Here is a 14,921-nt window from a genome sequence, read left to right as displayed (position 1 = left end):
CGCTCTACAATGCGGAAGCAAGAATGGAGCAGACAGGAAAGGACCAGGAAGATCAAGGTTACCGCACCGATGAGCTGCGCCCAAGCGGATGCTTTGCTCCCCCGAAGGCTCAGCGCCTGAGACCAGGTCTCTGGTCTCGGCAGCTTCATGCATTTCCCTGCTCTGCTTGAGTCCCAGGGCCCAGGGAGACGACTCTGAGAAAAGAGCTGGGGGCTGGAGGGGTACCTGAGCCAGAGGAGAAAATGCCCATTACTTCAAAGCAGAAAACAGCAAAGGAAAGGTGAACTCGTCAAAGCCATGTGTCAGTCACGTTTACAGCCCCTGCCTGCCCAGGCTCCTGCTTGGGAACCATCAGGACAGGGGCCGTGGAAGCTGAGCTGCAATGGCATCACCTCAGTGGAACGTGGGCTCAGGGTGGACCTGCTCACCTGTAGCCCAGCAGGGCTTGGACATGCTGGGCAGGCTCATGGATATGCAGCCGCTCTACCAACTTCTTAAGGGTGAAGCCTGGCGGATTCTTTTTCCCCACCTCAAACTGTGGAAATACCCCAAGTCCCAAGGGTCATTTCATCCATGATCAGGGATCTTCCCCAGAAAGCAGAGCCTAAGACGTTCTACACCTCTTAGGCAATCTCCTTGCCCAAATTAGATAGCGAGACAGGGTAAAAATCTCCAGCAACAAGAGCTACCATGTTGAGTAAGACTGCCGCACACAGGCAGAAGCAGTGGCACAACTACTGTCCTCACTACTCCGGAGGTTGAAGCAAGAGTACGGCTTGACCCAAAGAGTGGGAGGCCACGTGGGGCAATGGTAACACCCTGCCTGGAAAGAAGATATGCTGCGGATACTGGAGGCAGAGCTCAGCACTACTGCACTCGCTTGGCATGCATAAGGCCCTGGGTTCAGTTTGTAGCGCTGAAAAACTAAAGAGCGTATCATTATCAATTAAGGGTCCCAGTGCTTCCCTCACACAAGATGGAACTATCGGGGTTAGCGTGAGGTGGGTGGCTGGTGAAAACAAGATGGAGACAAAATGAGCACAGAACACCCTTGTTCTGAGGAAAAGAGAAAGCAGCTCCTATTTCAGGCCCTGAGGCCCTGGTCAGGTAAATGGAGGCCATGGAACAGTGTAGGCTGTGAGGGATAAAAGGCAGGGAGCATTTTCTAAGCTACGGGAGCCCAGTTTGGCCTGCATTCATAGGATGAATAGAAAAACCAGTGACCTCCTAAAAATATGATTTTTTTCCTGTAATGCTGACATCCATTCTCCTAATAATATGATTTAATAATGACAGGAGCTTACACTTTTTAAAGCTGAATACTAACAGAAATACCTTAACTACCTGAGTTCATCTTTACACCCCAGGAGTGTAAGTCCTGCTATTTTCCCCATGTTATATATGAGGAAAGGGAGGCAAGGGAACTGTGGTCATTTGACCAAGGGTGCGACCCCAGGTAGTGGAAGTGAGATACAAACCCAGTTATGGCAATCCAGATTCTATCCTCCTAACCGCTAGGTAAAAAGGCTTATTTGTCATAAAACTACAAACGATTTTGCTTGTTTCTCAAACTTCCCCAGAAGGTACTTATTTCATACTGTTCACATCTCATTTATCCCACTAAACACACCACCTGTCAGTCACATGCAGACAGAACTGTACCTGCACACATGCAGTTCCAGGAAAAGGACTCACCTTTTTCTGTACTTTTAGAATAGGCCACAGGTACCTTGGAAAACACATTCTCTCAGAAAATGAATGCTCCTGTGGGATCGGGAGAAGTGGTTTCATACGGGGAAATGGAGACTGTCCCTGGGGGAAAACCCTTGGAAAATCCTGAAGGTCCACCTCTGACAGAAAGGAAGCCAGCGAGGAACAAGGCCTGCACTGCTCCTTCTGCCCCGCACTCTTCCCAGCATCCCAGGGCCTCTCCGTTAGATCCTCTCCAGGAAACCCATCAAATGCGAGGTGTGATATCCCTGGGACCACCATGCTCCCCTACTGCTCCCTTCCCAGAGGAGGGGCCTGTGCCAGGAGGAGGCAGGGACTCACTGGAGGTTGTGGTGGCCTGCGGTGGTGTCTCTTGGCATGGTGCTTGGGCAGAATGTACTGAGCCAATTGGTACTCATCAAACTGAGCAAATTTTTCAGTCATAGCAGCCCGCAAGCAGGCAGGCAGTGGGGCCAGCTTATTCTCCTCTCCTTTAGCCAGTTCCTGTCAGAGACAGACGGGGGTGGGGGAACAAAGAGAGAAAGAGAGAGAGAGACAGAGAGAGAGAGAGACCCTCAGAAGTGACACCCAGTGAAATCCTCCAAAAGAAAACAAGACCCTAGGATATTTGAAATTACAGAAAGCTAGCAAATTCCTGTCTCCAGCTCTGCACACACAATTTCTGATCAGGTCTGGTAGCACACCTGTAATCTCAGCACTTTTGGAGGCTGAAGCAGGAGGATCATAATCTTGGGCCCCTCCTGAAGTAGGAGGACCACAAGTTGAAAATCAGCCTGGGCAACTAAATGAATTTTAGGGACCCTATCTCAAAATAAAAACTAAAAACAAACAAAAGAGCTGGGCACGTAGCTCAGCACGAAGTCCTTGAGTTCACCAAGGAGCAAAGAGCTACTGAACTACAAGATGCGGCCAGCAGGGGTGTCTCTAGGAAGAAGACCAAACTTTCCTCCAAGGAGAAGTCAGTCTCCGGTGGGTGTAAGGAAGAAGCTGGCAGCAAGTTCAGTGCTAGGATAAAGGAGAAAAAGCTCAAAACATCATCCCAGAAAGACTAGAACAGATATTCCCTGGGGGTGGGAGCAGGGTGTGACCCTACGTGGTATTTCCCATTGCACTCCCTAAACCCCAGTCAATTAAAAAAAAGGACTTGGGTTCAATACCAGGTAACACAAACAAATACACATGCATGCTCTCTCTGTCTGTCTCTGTCTCTGTCTCTGTCTCTGTCTCTGTCTCTCTCTCCCAAGCACACAGGAAAGAGAAGAGCGGAAAGGACATGAGCGGAGAAAAGGAAATTTCCATGGCAGTTGGCAGGTCAGCCCTCCTCTCTGATTTTCATTTTCCCCATTGCAAACATGAGGTCCAGAGTTAAGATCAATCATTTCTCAAACTGTGGTCCAGTCCTACCCTCCTTTAGGCAACGCAGCCTGGTACGGGAGAAGCTGTCCCCTGTGGGCTCTGGCTGGGAAGCTGAGGGGAGGCAGACTTGGCTGAGAGTTTGCTTCAGATTCAGACAGAGAAGACAGGCAAGCCGGGGGTTTCCTCACTCAGGAACTGAGTTCCGCACCTGGTAGAACTCCGCGACCTGGATCCAGTCGGAAGGCGAGTGGACGATGGCACAGAAATAGCGTCGCAGGTGGGGGCGGCAGGTGGGCAAGAAGGCAGCAACGGCCAACACCCTGTTGGCCACGTCCTGGAGGTTCAGCTGATGCCTAGCGTACAAAGATGCCTAGGACACAGGGCGAGTGTCTCAGCCACCTCTGCTGTAGCTTCCTGATCTAAACTAACTCATTTTACTGAGCCTGCCTGCACGAAACCTTTCTCTAGCCCTCTGTATGCAAAATATAACCATGGCGTCTAGCCTGCCCCTCTAAATCCTCCCTAGTCTAGCCCAGTGAGGGTAAACCTTTTATTTTGGTTATTTTCTAAACATAAAAGAAGGAAAACATTAACAAACAAACAGACATAAAAAAACAGCAGCAGAACATTAGAAGAAATACAGAATTTTGGACAAGGTGATAGGACATCAACAATGGTTATTGTAGTATATATTGTTATCTTCAAATTGGTTACTCGGTGAAACAAATAGAGGCATGTAAGATTGATCAAACAATTAAACATTAACTGTTTCTTTCAATAAAGCAATCGAAATTAGTAGTACAATTATCGTAGCTATCTTGTGTATACACATACACATATTTTCCCCTTCTTTCTTTGTTTTCTCCTTTCCCTCATCCCAGTTCTTTCCTTTAGAGCAGTTTCTCTCCCTTTCACAATATCTATTGTACCTTTTAGATTTTATTCACTCCTTCAGGTTCTTACACTAGTGAGACAATGTGGTATTTACACCCGCAGGTCTGATTTATTTCACTTATGAGTATGATCTCTAGTTGCATCCGTTTACCTATGAAAGCCTCGAGTTTATCTTTCTTTTTAGCTGAGTAATATTAAATTATATAGAAATACCACAGCTTTTTTTACCATTCCACGGTTGATGGGCATCTGGGTTGCTTTCATGATTTAGCTATTACAAATTGTGCTGCTATAAACATGGGTGCACATATATTGCTGTGGTATGATGTCTTCAGTTCTGGAAAAATATCCAAAAGGGAAATAGCTGGCTTGAATGGGACCTCTAGTCCTAGTTTACAAAGGGATCTCCAGACTGATTTCCACAATGGCTGCACCAGTCTACACTCCCACCGGCAGTGGCATAGGGTTCCTTTTCCCACACAGCCTCGCCAGCATTTGATATTGGTTTATTTCTTAATGATAGCCATGCTTTCTGGGGTGAGATGGAATCTCAGTGTTGTTTTAATTTGCATTTCTTGAATGACTAATGATGTTGAACATTTTTTCCTGTATTTTTTGCAATTTCTATTTCTTTATCTGAGAAGTGTGCATTCATCTCAGATACCCATTTTTGTATTGGGTCTTTGAATCTGGGGAGGGTTGTTTGTTTTTTTTTTTCACTTCTTTTTACGTTCTAGATAGAAATTCTTTGTCCAAGGGGTAGTTGGCTGAAGTTTTTCCTCAATTTGTGGGTTTTTCTTTTAGTCTACTGGTGATATCTTTATATGTGCAAAAACTTTTCCATAAGATGAGATCCCAGTTGTTGTCGTTTTGAAGTATTTCCTGTGCAGTTTGGTTTTTTTTTTAGGAACTCTCTGCCTACCCCTATGTCTAAAAGATTTCTACCTACTTTCTCTTCCCATAGATTTAATGGTTCTGTTTTAATATTTAGATCTTTAATCCATTTTGACATTAATTTGGTGCATGGTGATAGACATGGGTCGTTTCCGTCTTTGGCATGTGGAAAGCCAGTCTTTCCAGCACCATTTATTTATTTATTTATTTATTTTGGTACTGGGAATTGAACTGGTGACCTTGCACTTGCTAGTCAGGTGTTTGAGCCACTGAGTGATATCCCCAGCTCTTCCAGCACCATTTATTAAAAATGCCATCTTTCCTCAGTGAACTTGTTTGGGCCTTTTCTCAAAGATAAGGTGCATGAGTGTGTCTGTGGTCGTGGCTGCATCTTTCACTCTGTTCCACTGATCCTCAGGTCTGTTTTTTTACCAGTACCATGCTGATTGTATCACAGTGGCTTCTGTAGTGTAATTCCAAGTCAAGGATTCTGATGCCACCTGACTTGTCTTGGTTGCCCAGGATTGCTTTTGTTATTCTAAGTCTCTTCTGGTTCCAGATGAATTTTAGGAATGTTTTCACTAAATCTATGAAGTATACTAATGGTACTTTAATTGGGATTGCATTGAATCTGTACAACAATTTTGGGAGTATGGCCATTTTCACAATGTTGGTTCTTCCAATCCATGAGAAAGGAACATCTTTCCATTTTCTGAAATCGTCTTCCATCTCCTTTTTCAGAATATTGATGTTTCCATGGCAAAGATCATTTACCTCTTTCATTACACTGATTCCTAAGTATTTCAATTTTTTGGATGCTATTGTGAAAGGTATGATTTCCTTAATTTCTCTGTCAGTGGGTATAAGAATGTTATTGATTTCTGACTGTGGAGTTTGCATCCAGCTATGCTACTGAATTTGTTGATTAATTTTGGGGGGGCTTTTGGTGGAGTTTTTGGGGTCTTCCACGTAGAGCATCATGTCAGCTGCAAATAATGACAATTTCACTTCTTCCTTTCCTATCCTTATTCCTTGTATCTCTCTCTCTTGTCTAATTGCTCTGGCTAATGTTTCCAGAACTACGTTGAATAGGAGTGGTGACAGTGGGCATCCTTGTATTGTTCCTGATTTTAAAAGGAAAGCTTTCAGGTGTTGTCCATTTAGTATGATGCTGGCTGTTGGTTTGTCACAGATGGCTTTGATCAGATTGAGGTAAAGACCATCTATTCCTGTTTTTGGTAGGGTTTTTATTAGGAATGAGTGTTTGGCAAAAGCTTTGTGAAAGTTTTTTCTGCATCAGTTGAGGTGATCATGTGGTTTTTGGCTCTCTTGATACGGTGTATTACATTAACTGATTTGCGTATATTGAGCCATCCCTGCATCCCTGGGATGAATCCCACTTTGTCAGGGGGATAATCTTCTTGACAATTTGCTGAATTCTGTTTGCAAGTATTTTATTGAGTATCCTGTCCTCTACATTCATTAGGGAGATTGGTCTGTAGTTCTCTTGTTTGCTTGGAGCTTTCTCTGGTTTTGGTATCAGCACAATACTTGCCTCCAGAAATGAGTTAGGGAGAACTGCTTTCTTTTCAATTTCATTGAAGAGTTTGAGAACAATTGGCATTAAATCTGCTCTAAATTTCTTGTAGAATTCAGCTCTGCATCATCAGGACCTGGGCTCTCTTGGTTGGTAGGTTTAAATCACATTTTCAGTTTCATTAATTGACACTGGGTTGTCCAGGATTTTTATATCTTCTGGATTCATTTTTGGTAATTCATACTTATCTAGGAAACTGTCCACTTTTTCTGTGTTTTCCATCCCATGGGAGTAAAGATTTTCAAAGTAGGTGTTGATGATCAACTGAATTTCTACAGGATCTGTTGTGATTTCACCCTTTTCGTTCCTAATTGAATGAATTTGAGTATTTTCTTTCCTTTTTTGATAAGGTTAGCTACAGGTTTATTAATTTCATTTATTCATTCAAAGAACCAAGTCTTTGATTCATTAATTCTTTGTGGTAGCTTCTTCACATCAATTGCATTAATTTCTGCCCTGACCTTTCTAATCTCCTCCCTTTTTTGGGTGGTGGACTTGCCTCGTTCTCCTTCTCCTAAAAGTTTGTGGTGCAGCATTAGGCTATTTATCTGTTCTCGTTCTGTTTTCCTGATGTGTGAGATCACTGCCCTGAGGACTGCTTTCATTGCATCCCACAGCTTCTGGGGAGTTGTATTTACGTTTCTGTTTGTTTGTAGATACCATTTAATTTCATCTGTGACCCACTGGTTGTTCAGGAGGCTATTATTTAATTTCCATGTGTTTGTGGAGTTTTTGTGGTTCCCTTTGCCATTAATTTCCAATTTCATTGCACTATGCTCAGATAGCATGCATGGCATAATTTCAATTCCCTTGTATTTACTTCATCATGTTCTATAGGCTAGTATGTTCTCTACTGTAGAGAACATCCATTATGCAGCTGAGAAGCATGGGTATTCTGATGTGGTGGGGTGGAACATTCTATAGACATCTACCAAGACCACTGGTTCACAAATTTTGTTCAGTTCTGTTAGCTCTTTGCTCATTTTTTTGTCCAGTTGACCTACCTCCTAGGGTGAACCTTTTAAAACTTTCAGTGAGATGTACCGTCCTCTGCAGCACAAGTGCCACAGGTTCACCATCCCTGGTCTATCCTTTATTCTCCTCTGCAGCTTCCTTTACTCTGACTCTACTGTCAGGCCTCCAAGTCAACCTTACCTTGCTCTCTTCAGAAGACTGCTCCTATCAAAGTCTATCAAACTTACCAAGGGTTTCAATCACTGGTTAAACCTGCCATCTTCCAAACCCTCCCAGCAAACACCCAGCACCTTTGCTGCTTTTCAAACACTGTCAGCTTTGAAAATCCCACAGCCCTAAATTGCTGTAAGATCACGGTATTGTAACCCCGAGCTCTGGATCCAGCTGCTTTCACGTGATATTCTGGAGTGACATGCCTTCCTCACAACACTCCAAGCTCCCCCAGAGCCAGCTCATCTGTTACTATGATGGTCAGCATGCTCGGCCTGGGTTATGAGGCAATGCAAGCCTAGTATCCTTTCAGGACCTCATCTTTCTCCACTCTTCACAGAACCCCAGGAATGAGTCCTCAAACTCAACCAGGGATCCTTGCCCTCTTCTAAGGGATGTTGCTCCCACTTGCAACCACAGCCTAGTCAGCCCCATCTCACACACTGTCATCACATTCCTGTCTCCCAGCTACCCACCCCAACCCCTCCGTCCTCCACAATACCTTGAGGATGAACTCGGGCTCCAAGGGGGCAAGCGCACTACAGATTTCAAGGATGAAACTAGTGATGTCAGCTGCATTTTTCATCTTTTCATTTGAGACCATGGTAGAGCATATTAAACTCACCAGTGTCATCTAAGAGATAGAACAGGAAGGAAAGAAAGTGTGAGATAACAGATCAACTTGAACAGCTGTGCAGAGCAACTTACAAAGTCTAGACAAAACAGTGGACCCAGGTTCAGAAAGATACCTGTCCACTGAGAGGTTAGAGAAGGAGATAGGAAGCCAGGCACAGTGGTACACACCCCCAATCACAGCACTCAGGAGCTGGGGCAGGAAGAGCACCATGAGTTCAAGGCCAGCCTGAGCTTCAAGGCCAGCCTGAGCTACACGGTGAGTTCAAGACCAGCCTCAATTACGTAGCAAGATCTGTCTCAAAATAACAAGGAACCAAAAAAAAAAAAAAACACTAAAACTAAAACAATAAAAGGATTAAGGAATGAGAAATAAATGCTGGCTCATGTCAGCTTCTTCCCCTTCCTCCTGTGGAGGAGAGACCAGGTTCAGCTTTCCAGCCCCTCATGCCTGCACTGTCAAGCTCTCCCCAACTCTGGAAGTCTCACCTTCTTTTTCTGAATGTACTGGCCAAGGAAATCAGGGTGGCATTCCAACTCCCCACAGGTAAGCTGAGGGACCAGTTCCTCCACTGCTTCCTCTTCTGCCAAGCTTTGGCTATAAAAAGTCATCTGGGCCTCTTCCCCTTGCTTCACTTCTGAAGTTTTCTCTTCTTCTGATGAGCACAGATGACCCTGGGGATAGTGGCAGTTATGAGTCACAGCATGAACCCCTGGCCCCTCAAACTTGGGTTTGGTCTGAAGATCAAAGCAGGTCCCTGCAAGAGGAACGGTTCACATCTCCATATAACATGTGTAAACTCCTCTCTGCTCACCGCAGCCCACACCAGCACTCACCTATCCTGTCCCACTTAGTGCTCGCTCACTCTCATACATCCCTCTTCCTGCTGAGCCTCTCAGCCTTTGCCCTGCGGCTTCCACATCTCCCTCCCTGTGTTCACATCCTTACTAGAGTCACAGCCTCGGAGGCCGGGGACCCCACACCCCTCCAAGGATACTGTTAACATATTTCTACAACCAGAAGACAAAAAAGCCACTGCCGTGTCAGCCTCAGCGGCTTTAAGCTACTTCACCACTCTCAAGCCCAGCTTCCTCATTCACTACCACCTACCTATCTGCTATGGTCACTGGAGAATGAAATGGAATAATGCACTCACTCGACTTTGAAAATCCCAAAACCCTAAATCACTGTAAGATGGCAATAGTTGTAAGGTTGACAACAGATCTGTAAAGTGTATTTGCAGAGATGCCACTTTGAAGGTGAGGAAGTTGGCGCTTCAGAGGGCTCCAAGTATTGCCCAAGGTTGCAAACTTTGTAATTAGCAGACAGTATGGGGCTCAGGCTAACTGTCCCTCAGCCCAGCTTCCAGTCTCCACAGAAGCAACGTGTGCCCATCTCCCAGCTCTGACCTGCACAGTACGCAGTGTCCAGTGGACGCATGTTTACACAGCAATACAGAGGGAACTGAGCTCTGGGATGGCAGTTACGTCCTTGCCTGATCTCAGAAGCACTGGTTTGACCCTGCTGTAGCAATGTCATGCCAGCTCTCTCCTGAGCAGAGGCTTTCCATGACCAAGGGCTGCTTTTCCTGTTTTCTAGATTCCCTGAACTGGAGGAAGAGTCAGGTGGTTGAGGAACAAGGCTGTAGGAAGAGGCTCTGCAGACACAAAGCAGCTCGGGTGGAAACTGAAGCGGAGAACCCTACTGACAACAGCATGCAGCAGACACGTCTTGAGACCGGATGAGTGTCTGGAGCCACTGTGGAAGGGGCTACTCGAACTGTCTCTACCAGGGACAGACACTGAGTCCTCCTCTCCTTGGAGCCTCAGAGAGCAGGCATGTGTGGCGTGCAGGCTGCACAAGTGAGCATGTGTGGTACCTGGAGACACTGGAGTGTGGGGCCGGCAGACACGCTGCTCTTTACACTGGGGAAACTCGGGCTTCGGTTCTCCAAGGAGAGGATGTCTGGGTGGGCAGACACAGGCCCATGGCCTTTCTCCATGGCTGCCATCAACTAGAATGCACCTACAGAGAAACACAGATAGGTGGTGAGTCCTGGCCTACGGAAGGAGCCTCTGCATTGGAAATGAATCTTTTCCCATGATCCCGCTGGTTATAGCAGTGAGCTGAACATGAAAAACAACCCATAATTGTTTTCCACGATTGCACTCACCCAGGAAGGATTCTAAGAGGATTAAAAAGGGGCCAGGCAAAAAGTTTATGACCAAGAAATGTTTTGATAAAGGTATGGCTGGAGAAAGAAGAATATGTCTTCTCATAACGTAGTAAAAGAGACCCCCAAGACTGGCAGTCGGAGCCTAACCTCGTAGAAGGGGCTCACTTATAATCTGGACTCTGGATTCTTAGCTCCAGAGGAACAATATTCAATCAAGTTGTATATACTCAGTACTCCAACTTCTTGTCCTCTGTGTACATTTGTTTTCAACTACGGGACAATGAACCAAGGCCTTCACGCAGAGCAATGCCCCTAATACTCTGTTTTCTAATGTTTTAACTGAAGATCTTGCTAAGTCACTAAGTTGTCCGGGCTGAACTTGAACTTGCAATCCCACTGCCTCGGTCTCCCAGCATGCCGGGATTACAGGTTTGTACCATGAGGTCTGGTTTCTGTTCCGCTTTGTCTTAGTTAATTTTTGGTGCTGAGACAAAATACCCAGCACCCAAAATTAAAAGGGGAAAGGTTTATTTAGTTCACACTTTGTAAAGGTTTCAGTCCATAATCAGCTGACTCTAAGGCAGCGTGGCACATGGCAGAGATGAACAGCTCATGGCAGATGAAGAGAGCAAATGCAACCAGGGAAGGGAGACAAGACTCTTTCTGTCCTTCTATTGTACATGGGCTACCTGCCCTGGACGGGTGTAGCACTCAATCCCTTAATGCCAGCACTGGACCAGCAATCAATCATAAACTCTAGATTCGGCCCCCTCTGAAAAGCCTACCCCACATGACTACATTTAGACTCAAACCATTACACTCTTCAACCAACTATGTGTCCAGCAAACTGTCCTGTCAGATAACTAATAGGCTTGTTGTTCTAGTAGGAATCCACAGATACACGGTAGCTGCTGTCTAATTCACTTCCTAGAGTAGAAAATAGTCCACCATTTGCTGACTCTCTCACTGAAACACTCTTTGGCATCCACAATTCTACTGTCCAGTGTCCTTCTTATAATTCTATGGACATCTTCTTGGGGGTTCTGGCTCACCATTCCCTAACATTAATGTTCTTTATACTTCTATTCTAATCCTTCTAAATAAGGCAGTCTCACTTTCGGTGTGGCTCCAAATACCCTTTCTATCCTGGCATCTCAAATTCATTCCCTGAGCCGCTTTATTCTCCCAAGCTTCATATAGTACTCATTCATCCGTCTGCCTAGGGCACATCTCTACTTGGATGACTTACAGGCACCCTACATTCCAGACATCCCCAAGGAATCATCATCTGGCCCTCACTCCTACTTCTCCCTCAGATCTGTTCCCCCTTTTTCACCACTACTGTTCAGAGGGGTTTGGAGTGAGCCACACCAAGGTTTGACTCCTGGCTCTCACATTCTGTGTCTAAAGCAAGTTGCTTCAGTTCTCTGGGTCTTGGTTTTCGCTCCCCAATACTGAGAAAATGCTGATCTCACAGAGGTGTTACAAGCATAAATACACAAGCTCTTGTGCAAGTGTTTTACGTGTAACAAATATTCAACAAATAGAGGTTATTATTTATTATTATCATCCAAGAAACAACCATAGAATTACTGAGATGTCTCACGACTCTGGACTTGTGTACAGGGAGAAGCCTGAACGCCCTTCCTCTAGCCCCAATACATGTCCCCCAACCTCTCCTTCACCAGGACAAAGGCAGCACACTTTCCTCTCACTGGCACTCCTCACTAGGAGATCCTAGGACACCCAGGGCCACGTTAGCACAGGTGACCTCTCCAGGTTCTCCCCATGCCCGTACTTCCCTTACTGTAGAATGTGTCACTGCATCTCCTATGACCCCCTAGACTGTAAGTTCCTGGGGCAGGATCCTTTTGGCTTTGTTCCCCATTGGCTCTGCAATTCCTAATCAGTACCATTTAGAGGCTTTTGAAAATCTGGAAAAAGCTTCAGAGCTTTTTAAGGGGGGTTGAGCTGGCCTACTTACTGCTTAGTAATCCATTTGCAGGATGTCCTTGGCACGCTGTTCTTGGACTTCCTGATTTCTGTAAGCTGTAAATTAAGGACCTTTCCCTGAGGGAACGCTTTAAATATACCATTAGGAATGTGTCAACTTATTTCTTTGAACCAAAATTTATCTCCCAACCCCTTTTATATGTTGTAGGGAAAAACATTAGTAAGTAAACCCCTTAAATCTCAGTGTATGAATAAGCTTCCAGACAGGAATGGGGAAGAGTTTGAAGAGAACTTAAAGAAAGCAACGATCAGGACCACAAAGAAAAGCTGTAAACTACAGGTCACCAGTGTACACGTTTCTCTCATGAAGCATGGTGGTCCGGCAGGCATGCCGGAGCACACCTGATGCAATCCCAGCACTCGGGGAGGCTGAGGCAGGAGGTCTGCAAGTTCTAGCCTGACCTGGGCAATGTAGTGACTTAGCAAGACCCTGGATGAAAAAACCTGAGGGCTTCTGCCACCTACTGTCCAAGCTGAGGCACAAGGATCACAGGCCAGAAGCCCGCTTGCACAAGGGAGCAAGACTCAGCCTCCAAATAAAAATAGCTCAGTGATAGAGGCCCCTAAGTTCCATCTCCTGTACCCAAAGGAGAAAGATGGCTTCTGAGCATGGCACACCTCCCCACTGACTTTGCACTCTGTGAACCCCCGAAGGAATGGGCAGTCTCAGAACTACTGTAATCCAAGATAAACGAGGGGAGCGCCTCAAATCCAAAGTTCACAGAACCGTAAGGTCTCCGGCTTTCTGCCTGGAGTTTGCTAAGTGAGGCTGGGGCTCACCCTGAACAGTCTCCACCTCTAGGCCTTCCCCAGAGGAAACCATGCTGAGGTCTCTCCTCCCCTCCGGGTCTCCGCTCCCCGTCTGGTCTCTCCTCCCTCCCGCTCAGCCAGAGCCACGACCCCGCCAGCCCGACCCAACCCACCTGGCTGCGCAAGGAGAGGGGACCTTGGCTTGGTCACAGTTCCGTGGCGGGGAAGCAAGCTCAGCGAGTGCGGCGCCCCTGGCCTGCAAGGGTGGAGCCGGAAGTGGGCCGTGGGGCTGAGGGGCGCGGCCAGGAGGGTGGTGCCTCCGCAAATCAAGACAAAAGTTTATACACGTTAAATATCATTTGTTAAATTTTTTTTTTTCTTTTTTGGTATTGGGAATCGAATTCAGGACCTTGCACCTGCCAGGCAGGTGCTTATGCTACTGAACTATATCCTCAGACTTTGTTAGAGTGTTTTGCTATTGTAGGTAAACCTAAAGCAATCAAATCTAACCGTGGATCTGCATAGAAGTCAGGTTCCTGCCAGCACCTCCTTGCCTTGTGGCCTGTCAGTCATTGTACTGGCATTCCACCTAAGCCTCAGGGAAGAGAAATGGTTCAAAGGACACAGGCTACTCTTAAACTCATGTTAACACAACAAAAGGCGGGACACAGGGATAGAAGCTCAGCAAGTCAATTATTACATAAAGCCGTATTCACTTTAAATTTTTTTGATATTAGTAAAGATTCATCTATTACAGCAGCAGAAAGATTTGAGGCCACCTTTACTAAGGAGGCTCTGAAATCGATAGGGCACCCTATCTTCTGGAAAGACATTCACCCTGGATAGTGACAAAAGGTAGTGTTCAAACTTGGCGTTGGGGATTTGCTGGGGTCAAGAAAAAATGTGGTTACCTGCTAGAAGAATTGAACCTCGTCAGGAGCTACAGAAGAGTCAGATTCAATCTGGATCCACTGGTGAAAGAAAGAGAGCAATGTTGCTGTAACACCACACCCAGACTGCAACTAGGAACTCAGAGACCACAACCCCCAGCCCGGGGACAACCTAAGAACCAGGCAAGGGTTACAGCTGGCAATACGATTCCAGCCATGTTGGTTGTAGTTGCCACCACGGTAGGTGCAACCTCTGCAGAAAATTCAACACATCATTACTGGGCATATATCCCAAATTCTCCACTAAATAAAATTCTGGACTGGGCTGATGTTCCTGCACCAATTCAGTTTGATGAATCTAGATGGCTTCCTGCAACATATGTCACACGGGGACCATTTATTCCAGGTGAGGAAGGAACAATAATAGAAAATTATTCTGTGGGGCTTGAAGGCCCACCTATTTGTGTGGGCCATGGAGACCACTGTTTGAAAGTCCAACCCAGAGCTTGGTTATCTACAGTCAGAAATAGTTCTATTTATCATAGTCATGTCTCTAATTTTATTTCAAGCTTGGGCTTTCAAAGGATTGACTTTTGATAATTCCACTCCTCCAAACTTACCACCATGCCATCAACAGGTAATAACAAAAAGTCTGATTGGGTTTATTGGGAGGCATGTAGGCCCAACACAGGCCAAGTTTTACTTAATGCTTCCTGTGGAAGCCTCACTGATTGGAGCCCTGATGGGCCTGATTGAGCAAAACATTCCATCAGGGATCTTAAGTGGAGTAAAGAGAACAAT

General features: G+C 45.8%; 1 protein-coding gene across 1 annotated transcript in view; it reads right to left on the bottom strand.

Annotated features, from left to right (window-relative positions):
- LOC102003578 (telomerase protein component 1-like) overlaps nucleotides 1-10,293 on the bottom strand; it is a 42,079-nt gene extending 31,786 nt beyond the window's left edge. Inside the window, 8 exon segments of the mRNA XM_013516101.1 lie at nucleotides 68-225; nucleotides 429-535; nucleotides 1,696-1,764; nucleotides 2,053-2,214; nucleotides 3,296-3,457; nucleotides 8,160-8,291; nucleotides 8,780-9,048; nucleotides 10,152-10,293. Of these exon segments, the coding sequence (XP_013371555.1) occupies nucleotides 68-225; nucleotides 429-535; nucleotides 1,696-1,764; nucleotides 2,053-2,214; nucleotides 3,296-3,457; nucleotides 8,160-8,291; nucleotides 8,780-9,048; nucleotides 10,152-10,293 (1,201 nt within the window).
- Between the last annotated feature and the right edge of the window lie 4,628 nt (nucleotides 10,294-14,921).

The sequence above is a fragment of the Chinchilla lanigera genome, unplaced genomic scaffold (assembly GCF_000276665.1).
Source record: "Chinchilla lanigera isolate Chin_1 unplaced genomic scaffold, ChiLan1.0 scaffold00032, whole genome shotgun sequence".
Classification (NCBI taxonomy): domain Eukaryota; kingdom Metazoa; phylum Chordata; class Mammalia; order Rodentia; family Chinchillidae; genus Chinchilla; species Chinchilla lanigera.
This window is presented reverse-complemented; position numbering and strand designations above follow the sequence as displayed.